Here is a 15,599-nt window from a genome sequence, read left to right on the forward strand (position 1 = left end):
CTGGTTTGTCCATTTGCACACATTTTTATCATCACTTTTAACAAAATCACATGACCTTTTTTAATGAGCATAATGGAATTTGTACATAAAAATGTTTCCATCGCAGTTTTTTACACATCTTTACTTATCGATAAAAAGTTTATCCTACTCAGATATGTGCATATGTTGTTGTTTTTTTGCACATTTTTAGAATTTATGTGCATCTTGCCAATTCCATCAATCGTTTTTTTGAGTGCATATCCAAAATATGCACACAAGAGGCCACACAATTCAGAGGGTTCATTAATGGCATAACATTTTCGGCCGATAAATTTTCGGTTGCCGAAAATTCGTTAGGCTACATCTATAATATAAACACACTTTTAGATTCTCATTGTTGCAAATTTCTGCTGTGTGATTGGCTCTTAGATTAATATTGAGTAAAAAAGGTCCAGAGCTTATCATTGTTATTTAAATAAACTTCATCACGATTCAATATAATATCATTTATCGGCCCAGCCCTTTGTTTAGGTACTACAAAACATAAAAAATATATGCATTTCGTTATGACACAAGCTCATGTCTTAATTACATGTAGGCCTTTGACAGATACTTTTATCCTAAACAATTGCATGTGTCAGTGACATATATCTAGTTGTTTGTTAATTTTACTGGAAATAATTAATTTTAATGTTGCTAGTACTGTTTTATTCATTTGAACTGAACATCACTTCACTTTAAAATTATAAATTGTTAAAATAAAATGTTTTTTTTTAATTGCATTTATTTGTTAAATACGTTTTAAAATATCTTTTTTAAATAATTAAAAAACATTTTATTGATATTCTTGTTATATTATAATTAATACTTTAATTAAATATTTTAGTAGTAATTTTAAGAATGTGTGAGAATTATCTATAATTAAACTAACGTTATCCATGCCAAATGTTTACTTTTCATATCTGACTTATTTAGTTGTATTCTCATAATCAAATGTGGTTTATATTGAATTCTATGTAATTTGACCCACACCCTAAAAGGGTTAATTACAACGTCACTGCTATAGTAAAAGTGCTACCACCATCAGAAAAAAATCTAAAACGTATTAACAAAAAACTGTAGTAAAGTTAATAATATGTATTAAGTTCAAGAGCCTTAGTGTGTAGGCGGAAACGGTCGCTGACTGTCGTAAGTTAGCGCGATTTTACCACGATGACGTTACCGTTCCAAAATCTGCTATTTTGTTAGCTATTTTTGCTATACCTAGCAAGCCTACAGTTTAGTTCGTACACTACTGATATCAGTTAAGACATCAATAAAAGAGGATACAGGTATGTAACTTAGTGACCACGACAACGTTTGTACACACCTTAGAGTAAAATTTAAAGTAAAAGATTATTTGTATAGTTAACGTTAGCTCAGAAGTTAGGAACCTAACTGTTAACGTTAGATATAAGTTAATTGGAGGAGCAACAGATTTTATGTATGGCTTGTTATTGGCTGTTACATGAAATGACGAAGGCAGTTAACTCACTTATGGAAGTTTTAGCAAACAAGTTATTTTACTCGCACAGAATTAATAATGTCTCACTGGATCTGCTGTAACGCGTGTTTCACATCATCCGGCCCTGAGCGTCAGATGGCGGTCACGAGCTGCGGCCACATCATCTGCAATGTGTGCTTTCAAAGAGGTAAAACACCCTCAACACAAAAGCGTTCAGGTTGTTTTATTCAGAGGACATAGTGTTTTTACAAATAACGTTAGGTGTTTAACGTTAATGCTTTGTCTAATTGACTAACGTAACCTATTTTCATTGACGATATCCCACATAAGAAATATAACTTACTATAGTAATGTATAGTAAACACATAGTGTTTTTGAACCATACTATAGTAAAGTATAGCATACTGTATAATAGTTACTTTTTCTTAACGAACCACTCAACATGGGATTAACTGATTAAATAATAAATACTATATTTTAGCATACCTTTATACTACTGCAGTAAACTGTGATGTATTGTAGTACAATATACACTGTAGTTTTAGAAACAGTATATTGAGTCATTTGGTATTATTTTGCTATGGTTGTATTACCACTGCAACTCTAGAATTACCAAGTATTTTACTATAGTGTGGCTCAAAGAAAGTAAATATGTGGATATATTGACCTCTGCTGGAGATTCTGCAGTTTTACAGGGGAAATTCTGTCTTTGTTTCCCACATCAGGAAAGCAAAATTTGTGTCTCATTTGCAAAGCAAAATGTCAGATCTCTCCCCTTTCTGATAAAGTAAGACACCAAACTTTTTGTCATGGAGATTACTATTAACAAACTATGCACTAATCTGGTTATTGCTCTTACAGAGCTGCTCAGACGTTTTCTCAGATATCAGTTCAGTTGCTGTAAAGTACTTCTCAGAGATAAGCAAGGTAATCCTGTGCTTAGTTGAATAGAGCTCAGCTATGTTAATCAGGCATGCACTCATGACATAAACATTTCTGTTATTTATGCTTTTCAGGTCTTACAATTCCAGGGCAAACACCAGAAAAGATTGCTGGCCTACTATCAGCAGACGGTGAGATCATCTGACCTTAATGTGAACATTACTGATGGTTTGGTGACACGCTACATTAGTTATGAAAAAAGAAATATATTTTAGTTTTTTATTTGTTTAGAGTAGTGTAAACTTGTTAGAAGCATTTTGAAGGTGATTATAAATTGATGTGACGATTAGAATGACTCGTAACTGCACAGATTTGGAAATTTCATATTATAGATTTTTTTAAACGTTATCTTTGCTTATTTTAACATGATTTTCAGTCAAAAATATTTCTAAAACAAAATTCCAGAAACGTCTTTTAAAGTTTTTTTTTCTACTGAGTGTGGAATTTTTCTTTTTAGGTTTATAATTTTAAACCTACTCGAATCTAGGATCTGGATTTAAAATTTTATTTCATGTTTTTTTATTTGAGCTAACATAAACTAACAATAGATTTTTTTTTATATTAAAAGGATTACTAAAACTGTAACTGTAGATACTTGTAATTAAAGAGATAGTTTACCCAAAACTGAAAATTCTGTCATCATTTACTCACCCTTTACTTGTTTTAAACCAGTTTGAGATTTGCTTTCCCTGTTAAACATAAAAGAAAATATTTTGAAGAATTGACTTCCATAGCATTTGTTTTTCCTTCCAGCCATGTCAATCATGTTAATGGTTCCAAGATTCCTCAAAACACTTATTTTGTGTTACACAGAACAAACGAACAAAACAAATTGGAACAAGGGTGAGTAAATGATGACAGTATTTTCAGTTTTGGGTGAACTATCTCTTAAATGCATTGATTTGCGTTTAGAGACCTTATTGGATAACAAAGGGCTAGGCGATTAATTAAAATCAACATTTAGAACCTATAATTGGTCTAATTTTTCCAGGTCATTTTTTTCAATTACTTACCCTACCGCGAGTGGAGTCACATGACCCCTCGGGTATCCAACACAGTCTTCATGTAAATGCATACTTTTGTAAATACATTACATGTGTGCATATTTTTTGTACAAAACTTATCAGTGAACACATAAAATAATCATTCATCAACTGTAATCAAGGTAAAATGTTCAATTAATCAAGATTTAGATTTTAGGCAAAATCGCCCAGCCCTAGGATAGCATTATTCATATTTTCATATGTGAATGCAATGTGGAGACAAGTGGATGCAAAGATCGATTATTTTTTTAATAACGTGCACAAGGTAAGATTCTTGTTTACCAAGTCAAATTAATGTCCTACAACACTCCTGAGCACAGATTGAGAGAATGAAGGAAGAAGGACTGAAAATGCAACAAGAGATGCAGATGATGTCTAAGTAAGTATAAGTATTTCAGTAATACAGCCACTCATTTTGTTTGTCTTATTTGTTGTTGTTTTATTTATGTATTTTTTTTACAGGAAAATAGCGGAACAGAATGCCTACATATCAAAGCTGGAGACAACTGTTCAAAATCAAAGGTATTTCAATATGCATTTCTGAATAGATTGAATATAAGAAAATCACCTTTTAGATTTATTTGATATAATCCTTGTAATAAGTTGCACAAGTATATTTCAAGTAAATTTTATCTTATATCTTAAATCTTATATCAAGTACAGTGAGCTTGTCAATATCATTTAACATTGACTTAAGGTTTAACCTAACACCTAAATAAATTAAGTAAAATGTAATTAATTATCTTTTAATATTTATTTCGATTTTTTTTTGTTTTTGTTTTTTTTTAGCAAAAGGAACATTGCTTTTATCAAATTATGTCAATATTATTAGTTAAATGTTATTTTAGATTTCCGTGATACTTACACTTCAATTGTTTTATATATTTGTAATAAATGCATGTCACGTTTTAGTCAGCATTCCTGGCTATCCCAACAAGTCAATACTTTTCTATTAAAATGTACTTGATTTATTTGCAGTGAATAGAAAACATTTAAACAATACAAGTAAATGAATACTAATATTCAATCTTTTCTATCCAGTTCAACTATTACATGAAGTAAATCTGTAAATATTTAATATTTTACTAAGTTATAATTAATATTTTACTAGTTATAGTTCAGCGTGACATGTAATATTACATTTAATAGTAGAAAAATTATGACAGGAAATTTCTTAGATTTTACCAAACCAAGTAATTTTTTTTTTCAGTGTACAGGGCTTGCAACCAGCATTCAAACACTCTGAAAAAAGATTTCGGTAACATTGAACCCCAGAAGAAATACCTTTATTTATGTTTAGGATTTGTGGCATTATTGGTCAAGAAAACTTTCGTATAAAAAAATTAATATTTTCATATCATATTTTTTTACATTCATATAAATATCAAAATTTCATTCATTCATTTTTATTCATTTTTATTTAGCTTAGTCTCTATTTCAAAGGTTGCCACAGCGGAATGAACGACAACTATTTCAGCATGTTTTAAGCAGCGGACGCTTTTCCAGCCGCAACCCAGTATTGGGAAGCACCCATACACACTGATTCACACACACTCATACACTACGGACAATTTAGCTAACCCAATTCACCTATACCATATGTCTTTGGACTGTGGAGGTAACCGGAGCACCCGGAGAAAACCCATGCAAATAGGGCAAGAACATGCAAACTCCACATAGAAATGCTAACTGGTCCGGGACTTGAACCAGCAACTTTCTTGCTGTGAGGTGACAGTGCTAACCACTGAGCCACCATGCCGCATACCAGTACATTTTCTTTTATATTAAAAAAAAATCAACATTAAGAAGATGCAGCTTTGGCTGCAGATTCAGTCTTAAGTGGATAGTGTGTGGATCCCGCTCTGCACATCTGTCCAGTTCAGTCTTCTCTGTTCTTCTTGGCAGAACTGCTCAATCTTAGTCAGTTAGCATGGAGATGTCAATGTCAAGTCAACCAGTGAATTCTCAGTTGGCCTGAGATCTGCATTTGGCATTCGGCCATTCCTCTGTAGCTCTAGGATCATTTTTTACTGGAAAACAAACGTTCACCCCAAAACCGCAGGTGTCTTGAAAACTATGTCAGGTTTTTATTTTGACATATGTTACTATCTTTTCAGGGCCTGGGCAGTTTTTGGAAAAAAACGTTTTTATTTTTTTTTAACTGATAATAATACAAAATAAATGTATTTGAGCACTACATGATCATCATAGAATCATATCTGAAGTGTCACATGACACTAAAGACTGGAATAATGACTACAGAAAATACATTAGATACAAAAAATAAAGAAACATTAGCCAAGTCAAGCAAAACATACTTTTCATATTTACTGTAAATGTGGCATACACTCAATTTTTTTTTGCTGCTTGTTTAAACTACTTGTGTAAAATGAGCTGAAACAACAATTCTTGAGATTTTTTACTACAACTTAATTGTTTTTTGTTTAATCAACTTAAATTTGTTTAGTTAACTAAATCGATTTTTGTTTGGACAACAAGTTGAATTCAGCAATTTTACAGTGTATACATACGTGACATAAGAAAATACAACACATGATAATGTACAGTATTTATTTTAATTATTATTATTATTTTTTTTAATGCAACACTTGTCTCTACATCTCTATAGTTCAAGACTGGCATTACAGTCAAACCGAGATTTACCTTCAGCAAGTTTACCAGGTGAGTTTAGCTCATTTTTAGATCCTAATAGATTTGCACAATTACATACTGTATTGAAGTCCTTTTTTGCCACTGAATAAATTATGTTGCCACTGAATTTATTGTTTATGGTATTTTAACATTTTACAGAAAATAGTTGATTGGTTAATTTTAGTTCATGTATTTTCAAACAATGAACATCACATTTATTACAGTATTTGATTATCTTTTGTCAATGAAAATAGTCATTGTTCGCTATTATTAACTTACAGTGCAGTAATTAATGTTAACAAGCACAACTTTATTAATAAGGCATTAGTAAACGTTGACCTACTGTATGCTGTATGTAGATTTTTATTATTATTAGTTCATGTTAACAAATACATTAAGTACCATTAACTTATAGAACCTTACAGTAAAGTGTGACCGAAAAAAAGATAATTGTTACAGTTTATCTCAAAATTCAGCTTTTTTTCTCTCTTATAAGCTTATTCTCAAATAGGTCACTTGAATTCTAAAGTTTCTCGCAGTTTTTATTTTTTCAAATCTAACTATTTCTCAGAACATTTTTACTCATAGTTATGAATTTATTGCTTGCAGTTCTTGCTGCTTTTTCTCAGATTTGTAAGTTCATACAGTACAGTAATACATACAGTCAGAGCTGTGAGTCCATACTGTTAGTCAAGATATAAACTCCGAATTAATATATAAGACCCATCCTGGCCTTTTCACATCATTTTTAGTTTATAGTATTTCACAATTCAGACTCTTTCCCTTACAGTTCTGAGTTTATATTTTGCAAATCCAATGTATTTTCTTACAATTCTTAGTTATTATCAGGGAATTCTAAAGTTGTTATTTTTTTCACAACTAATTTGGACTTTATAGTTTGTAATTCTACATTTTTCCCAGAATTGTGAGATCATAGGTCAGAATTCCGAATTACAAAGTAGAAATTACAAGAAAAGTCATAGCAGAATATAAACTCAGGGTTGAGATACAAAAGACTCAAACTTTTCCATTCATAATTTCAAGCTAGATTATCACAATTTTGACTTCAACCCCCACCCCCCCACCGTTATGACTTTATATTTTGCAATTTGAGCTTTTTCTAAGAGAGGGAAATTTACAATTGCGAGTAAGAAAAGTGCAATTTCCTTTTTTAATATTCTTTAATATTCCACTTGGCTGCGGAAACAAGCTTCCATTATGATCAGGCTGTCCACACTGTTACAGCAGTTTCAAATATTTTAGTCTTGGTAACTGTGATAAACTTTTGTTTTTGTGATGTATAATACTATTTATAAGACCTGCTTTACTTTTATTTCAGCTTCATCAGTGACAAAAATCCCCTTTTGTTCTCCACTCTCACTGTCCCGATCCTTATCCAATGCTAGCCTGTAAGTATACATTCTGATCAGCTTTAATCTCTATAGAAGGTTCAAATAACCATTCAAATTTTAAAAACGTGTTCTTATTTCATATAGGTATGTAATTGTATCTATAATTAGAAACTCTAAAACATTTGATAATCAATTGTAAAGAATAATAACGAAACCGTAAAAGGTTATATCTAATTTCATATTCATTTCAGCTATCTGTTAAATGCTGTTTTTTATATCATTGTTTCATTAAAGTTTCAAAATTCTATGAAATAGCCAGTGCTTTAAACAAGGATGGTCGTGCTTGTGATTGTAATATTTTTGTTTTCAGAGCTGAGAGTACAGAAATGGACAGCAGGGGACGCTCTCACAAAGTAAACGTCCTCTATTTTCCATATATAATTCTTGTGTGATTTGTAATAGAGTACACACTTCTCTGTTGTCACCTTGCAATCCTATACTTCTGTTTCTCCATCTAGACAGATGCTTTGAGCAGAATTTGTCTCAGAAGCTCACCGCAAAACTGCCGCATAGGTTTGTCAGAAATGTTATGCTGTTTTCATATTCTCTGCTCTTGATATTTTTGGTTTGTATATGATAAAATATATGCATGTTGGATATGTTGAACTGGGTTTGTTATAAATGCACTAATAGAGATAATTTGGTCTATAATCGTTATCCTGATCAACAACAACAATCAACATATTGACCAATAAAATAACCAGTGTTTTTTCTTATTTACATTTAAATCCTTTAAATAAGAAATTATGAACATATAGTTTATTTAATTAATTAAATTAGCTTTCCTTTACAGTGCATATTTACAATGTTTAACAGTATTATTGTACCACTATTGTTAACAAAACTCTCTAAAAAAAAAAATGCAATAATGATACTGTGCTAAGAATATTTTATGATAAACAGGTTCTAATTTCAGTTTCTGATTCCCCCTTTTGTCTAGAGTGTCTAGAAAATCGCTATATAAATGTAAGGAATTATTATTATTATTATTTTATGTAATTGTTTTCAAAATAATTCAAAATATTTAGTTGAATACTTTTATATTACATGAATTTGACTTGGCGTCACAGTGGCACAGTAGGTAGCATGATTGCCTCACAGCAAGAAGGTTGGTGGTTCGAGCCCCAGCTGGGTCAGTTGGCATATCTGTGTGGAGTGTGCATGTTCTCCCTGTCTTCGCATGGGTTTCTTCCTGGTGCTCCAGTTTTCCCCACAGTCCGAAGACATGTGGTACAGGTGAATTGAATACACTTAATTGGCCGTGGTGTACTGTATGTGTGTGAGTGTGAGAGTTTATGGGTGTTTCCCTGTATTGGGCTGCGGCTGGAAGGGCATCCGCTGCCTAAAACATATGCTGGATAAGTTAGCAGTTCATTCCGCGGTGGTGATGCCTGATTAATAAAGGGATTAAGCTGAAAAGAAAATAAATGAATGAATTTGACTCATAGAATTTTAGAATTTATTTACACAATTTATCTTGTGTGAAAGCTGTCATGTACTTACTTTTATTAACAGTTTTATTTTTTCCAAACATTTTGTTGTCTTTGAAAAAGGCAGATCAGTACTTGGATTATTTAAATTAATAAGATTTCCATTTATTTGTTTATTTATTTTTTGCTCAAATTATAGCAAATTTCTGTTTAACAATTACACATAGACATGCATTGTAAATCAATTGTATATGCTTTTTCTGAACCCTTCTGTTTGCATTAATTAAATATATGCTTAAAATCAGAGTTTGTTTTACACAAATTTTCTGATTTTGACTAATGTAATGTGGACCTTTTTGAAATGTATAATTATTGTGAAAAGCTCTATGCAAGTATTAAATACAACTTGAATTGAAACAAGAATTCAAGTACAACTTCAAAACAAAAACGACATTATTCATAATGCATTAAATTCCACCAGTCAGCTATGAATGAGCAAAGATCTTTAGCTCTGCCCACTTCTGTGAAGCACCACAAATGACATAACTGATATAGGTCTGCCTATAGTATTTTGCAATAAACCTGAAATATATTGTTTCTACAGATAGAGCCAACAATGTTTTTATATAACAAAAATTAATTTGTTCATTCAGTTTCTTATCGGCTTAGTCCCTTTATTAATCAGGGGTCGCCATAGCAGAATGAACCGCCAACTTATCCAGCATATGTTTTACGCAGCGAATGCCCTTCCAGCCGCAACCCAATATTGGAAAAACCCACTCAAGCATTTACACACATACACTACAGCCAATTTAGCTTACCCAATTGACTTATTCTGCATTGAACTCTGGGGGAATCCAGAGCAACCGAAGAAAACCCACGCCAACATGGAGAGAACTCCACACAGAAATGCCAACTGACCAAGTCGGGGCTCAAACCAGTGACCTTCTTGCTGTGAGGCGATTGTGCTACCCACTGCACCACCGTGACGCCCCTACTAACCAATATAATATTTTATATTTCTCCATATTTAATTTGATTGTGCCATTCACAGTGCTTCATGTGAATGTAGTTTTTTCTCGATGTTTGTTTTTTTCAAACCAAAGTGAACCAGAGGTTATTGAGAATTTTATTTCAGTGTGTTGATGTACTTTCTTCTGAATATTGAGTAGGGGTGTGCTTAAGAGTATTGTGGCTGAAGCCACCAAACTGACATCCGTTCAGAAGGACCGCCACTCCAAATGCAAAAGTGGCCAAACTTGCATGGATGAATTTTGATTAATCAAGCTCACGTTCAATTTTCATGTACTTTGGTTCAAATCAAAACTCAGTGTTGTGATTAACCTCATAGCTAGGCCCACACAGAATCTGCACGCGCAGAATTCTGCAGATTTTTAGCCCGTCATTAATTCTGTTTATTTACTTGAGTAAATTGTGTGTAAATCTATATTTATTCAGTTTATAAATTAATTACAGTAATATTATTGACTAATGTAAAAATTTTCAGTTGATTTATGTACGATGCAGTTTGTACAGTAAAATTTTCTGTCTTTTAGTAGATATATTTTAGGAGAAACTTGCTTTGTTTACCAAATAAAGTGAATCTAATTGGATTTGCATTAAATAAAAGTTAAAAAGATATGTTTTATTTCACATATTAAGGTTTTAGTTATGATACTTTCTAATTCCAAAAAAATTCTGCATAAATCCGCAGATTTTTACCAAAATTCTCAGCAGAAATAGCAAAAAACGTCCATGGATTCCGTCTGGCCCTACTCATAGCTGGTTGGTTTGGTTTATCTCATTTTTGTAAAAATCCTTATGGAGAAAATGAATTAAAAAATACTTCCTAAACCAGCCCTGCCAAAAAAAGCGGAGTGCCCTAATGCACTCTTTTGATTTTGATAGTACTAGCTACATTTTGGCAGTTTGAGTAGAAGCTTTTGTCAAATATATCAGTGTCCTTTTTTTTTCAAATCCTTTCAAAAGGGTTTATAGCACTTCTGACATCTCCAAAACTGCACTCTTTTCACAATGATATCACCAATCCATTGATACAATCTGGCTGTATACTTTGTTCTGCAATGAATGGTCTCTTCCATTTAGGTTCAGTTCCTCACAGAGCATCAAGTCAGAGCACTCTGGGTAACCATTCAGCGCCATTCAGTGCCACTGTCAGGTATTTCTTCCACTAAAAGAATGACTCCACTGTCTTGTATCTTGGAAAACTCTTCTGCCTTAGTATGGACAGCCAGAGTAACTGGAGAAGTATCTCTTGCAGTAGGGAATTCTCCAGTGGTCTACGGGAGCCCAGGATCAGTCAATCCCAAAATGTGCCCTACCGCAGTGAGTCGCCATGGGAAACGCCAGTGTTCAAACTCCCCTCGGTCTTCAAATTTTCATCGGTGTCCTCTCTGGGACCCCCTCCGTGACATACACTCCAGTCCAAAAGCAACACAACTAATCACATCTCAGACTGTTGTTATATGTCACAAACCTGCGCTATTTTTACAAGATACTCTTCGGAAAAAGACTTCAGGCCTATTATTGTGATCTGCATGCAGGCCTGTAGTCACTGCAGCGCTGACCTGTAACTGACTCTCTTCAATGAACATCTGTGCTCTCGTTTCCATAAATGTTCCTGTGTATCGTAGCGATTAATCACAGACCCTCGTTGAATGGTTTGTGAGTGTGAATTTTAATATGCCCCCTTCCCCCCCCCTCATGACTCGCATTTTGTCAGCAGCATGTGCTGTTAATCACATCCAATATGTTTTCTAGAGCATGTTTTTCCTCTAACACACTGATGCCATTGTACTGAGGTGTTCAGACCTTGTTCGCAGTCATTAAAATGATGCATCTGCTAATGTGGCTTGAGTTTGTTTGAGTTTTTCTGGTGTATCTTGTTTGTTATCTTGGTACCTCATCAAAGATGAAGTCGTGAGATTTGTCTAATCAAATCTTGGCTTCATCCAAACAAATCGGCGGGAGTTTAAAGGTGAGTAGTCTTCGGAAAATGTTGGTGTATATGCTTTTATGGGTCTCACACTGTATTTGGGATAGTCAAAATAAGCAAGCTAGACCTAATTCAAGGCCTGGTTGGAAAGTGCTGTTCTAGACCTTTTTCTTGGAACGCAAAATTACCCATTATGCTTTGCGTGTATGCGCAAGGAGAATGCGAAGAACTTCCGGTCGGCAGCTGATGCATGTAAACAGTCACATTTGGACAGCTTTGAAACGATAGTTTTAATCTATTTAACCTGCTTTTATCCTCTTTGAACTAATACTGTTGTCCATCAGCACTATCTCCTGGACTGATCATTTAAAGAAATGCGATGTAATAGGATGGAAAACAGCTGCTGTGAGGCATTTTTCCCTCGTTGTCAGACGGCATCTTTTGCAGTTTAAATGAAGCCTTATCGCTAAAGTCAACATTTTCTCTTTATTTAAAATATATAACCAGCCCAAACAAATGTAATTCACCAAAATGTTTGACACACACACGTAGCCTGTACTGTGCCACTGACACACTGATTTAATAACTTTGACAAAGTGAAAATATAGGCTAGTGTCATTTCAAAATGACAGAAAAACACAAACCGTGGTAAAAACAACACACTAAATAAAACACAAACGGCTCGCGAATGAACAGAATGAACAGCAAATCAGCCAGCAGAGGATCAGTAACAGACTTTTATTGATCATTTTTGTAAATTGCACGACTTTCATACCTGTTAAGTTTCATGCCAGTACTCTGGTTTGCTCTGTGTGTGTGTGTGTGTGTGTGTGTGTGTGTGTGTGTTAAAAAGCCGCTGAGCTACCAGCTGACAGGCCAGGAACGCACACACGCACTGTATTTCTGACGGCAGATACGTGAACTGACGTGTTTGAACCACATGTGACAGATTATAACGGCTTTAACAGACACATTTCTAAGTTGTGTCACAAAAATACTCTGTTATCCATTAAAAACGTTATTGAAACCCATTTTCGGAGCGCAAATTATCAGTTGTACACACTGTAAACGAAAGTTTTTAGCATTCTACCGGAAGACGCTGGTCGCTATGGCGCCCTCCATGCAGCAGCCATGAAAAAGGTCTATAGTGCCAAAAGATCCCACCTCAGAATTTGTCATGTTCTGATTTTTCTTCAGATTATTCACTCAACATGCTAAATGCCTTTTATGTAATATTAAGAGATACCCTAGAACAGAGATGTCCAAAGTAGGGCCTAAAGGCCAAATCTGACCCATTGTAACCTTTGATATGGCCCACCGTCCCATCTGACAGGAGAGTATGATAGAGAGGGTTGGGGAATGCCTTTAACAGAGATTGTAATTTCTAATTTGACGTAACCTTTTTTGTTTTGTTGCTGAGCTACAAAAAAGGAAACTGAAATGAAATGTAAATGAATCTGATTTTATAAAATTTAAATACGGCCACTCAACGGATAGAGGACTATGCAAAAGACATCGGTGAGCAAGTCAAGGCAAAAAATAGTGTCATTTTGTTATAAATTACAATGTTTTGTTTTTACTGTAATGGGTTCATTATAAAATGTAATAAATACTGCATTAGTTAATATAAAGCAATTTTTAAATAATTTTTAAATAGTCGTAAATAAATTAGGAAATTACTCATTGCAAATATATTTACCTCTGGTCCACTAGCCTCAATCAAGTTTGGTTTTTGACCCATCATAAGAAAAGGTTTGGCACCCCTGCCCTAGAATAAGGGTTAGAATCTGTTATAATATATAAGACCAAATATATTAATTCAAGGGACCCCATCAGAGTGCAAGCTACAGGGGGGTTGGGGGGATTGACCTCCCTAATTAACACTTAATCCCCTGAAGGACATCAAAACAAGATGTATGGGGAGTCGGCCCTTTAATAGTAAGAATAGCTTTCTCTGATCTCTTAGTATTAATAATAAAATTGCATAATATAAATATGCATTTGACTTCCCATAACAGTTCATACCATCAATCAATTGCGTTAATCAATGCAGGGAGAAATATTCAGCAGTCTAAAACTGGCAGTTCTTGAGCACAGACAGACATCTTAAGTATTAACAAAAAACGTTTCTTGTGGGTGTATATATCTGCCTGTAGCCTAAAAAAAAGAGAAAAAAAACATAATTTGTATAGTTTGACTAACAGTAACCTCTTAAATAGTCACTAAATATCTCTCAAAACACTGAAAACTTGTACATTCTATTAATAAATGAGATGTAATTTAAATAGATTTATACATTTGACTTACTGAAGCAAGTATTACCAAACTACTACTGAAAAAGTTGACACTGGACCCCATCTTAATATGTAAAATGAATCCATATTACTCGTTTAGAAATTCAATTTATTTATTAAAAAAAAATAAAAACGTTTTATTGAACTTATTTTATTCTTTTTATTATTACTCAATAAAAATATTAATTTTACTCAATATTGTATTCATTTATTAATTTTTACTGTAAATAAATTTAAATACATTTTGTATTTATTTGATATATATATATATAAAGCATTACATACAACATTGGGCTGCAATGACGTTTGCTGTAAGAAAATAAAACAAGCAAATATTTGATTAAAAGAAACTTATTATTAATTATGATCAATTATTACTTATTTTGTTCAGAAGACGGAACAACATACAGTATAGTAACTTACTGGGGTGAGTAAAGGACAAAAGCTTTTGTATGAAGTGGTTTCTTTAATTTTAACAACCTTCAATGCATGTTTATAAGAAACTGCACCCCGTCCTGTTTGCTGGCCGTATTGTCAGTTTGTGGGCACATCTAATGTAACATAAAAAAATGTCCTATAATGCCCACAGAGCAGCAATAAATGAGAAACATTTACAGTCCCCGAGCTCCTACTTACAGAAACCACAGGAACACATGAATTCCAGCACTTTTAAAGGTCAAATGCACCCAGGTACGTTACTCCTAAATATTTTGTATTGCCTGAAAACAACAGTCCTCATAAATCTACTACAGCTCAGTAATTCTGAAGAGCTGTGTAGTGTAAGAAGGTAAGGCTTCACCTCGAGGGCCTCGACTGATCTGAAGACAGCAGCAATTGTTCATGTGTCATTTCTGCCATGTTGCACGAGCTGCTGAGAAAGATGGCACAATTACCTTGAGTACTGCTGCTGCTTAAAAGTTTGTCTTTGATTCAAGTCAATTTCTCAAGGGGACACGACGGGATATAAAGATGACAAATGCTCTTTAAACAGCAGCTGCAGGTGAGCTGAATAACTTCATCCTGTTTAAAACAGCAATTAAGCAAATTTTGTGTTAAGATATTTTGTGATGATTAATAGGCCTCATTTGAAAACAAGTTAGGCCTACTTAATTTTATTTGAGACATAACCCAATCTTGTGATTTAAAGGGATATTTCAACCAAAACTGAACTTGATTTACTCACCCTTTACCTGTTGTTCCAAACCTTGTCATCCTACATTGGGCTTCTGTTGAACACAACTGACTTATAAAGTATTTGTTTTTCCAACTATGTTAGTCAGTGCCCTGCAGGCACAGGACATCAACATGATGTTGTACCCCAAGATCATGGGGACATTGGGTTTTGTTTGGAAGTGAAAATCTGGTCGGCGTCTGACCCCAACACCAG

The 15,599-nt window shown here is 33.6% G+C and overlaps 1 protein-coding gene across 2 annotated transcripts; it reads left to right on the plus strand.

The window, feature by feature from the left end:
* Positions 1-1,051: 1,051 nt before the first annotated feature.
* Positions 1,052-11,834, plus strand: rnf212 (ring finger protein 212). 2 transcript variants are annotated; one of them, NM_001423279.1, is given in 13 exon segments: positions 1,052-1,310; positions 1,554-1,670; positions 2,209-2,270; positions 2,345-2,410; positions 2,500-2,556; positions 3,789-3,847; positions 3,931-3,990; positions 6,098-6,150; positions 7,460-7,529; positions 7,843-7,885; positions 7,991-8,045; positions 11,069-11,141; positions 11,244-11,834. In NM_001423279.1, coding segments are annotated over 12 exon segments (858 nt in total). In that variant the 5' UTR covers positions 1,052-1,310; positions 1,554-1,561; the 3' UTR covers positions 11,395-11,834.
* The last annotated feature ends 3,765 nt before the right edge of the window (positions 11,835-15,599 follow it).

The sequence above is a fragment of the Danio rerio genome, chromosome 14 (genome assembly GCF_049306965.1).
Source record: "Danio rerio strain Tuebingen ecotype United States chromosome 14, GRCz12tu, whole genome shotgun sequence".
NCBI classification, from domain to species: domain Eukaryota; kingdom Metazoa; phylum Chordata; class Actinopteri; order Cypriniformes; family Danionidae; genus Danio; species Danio rerio.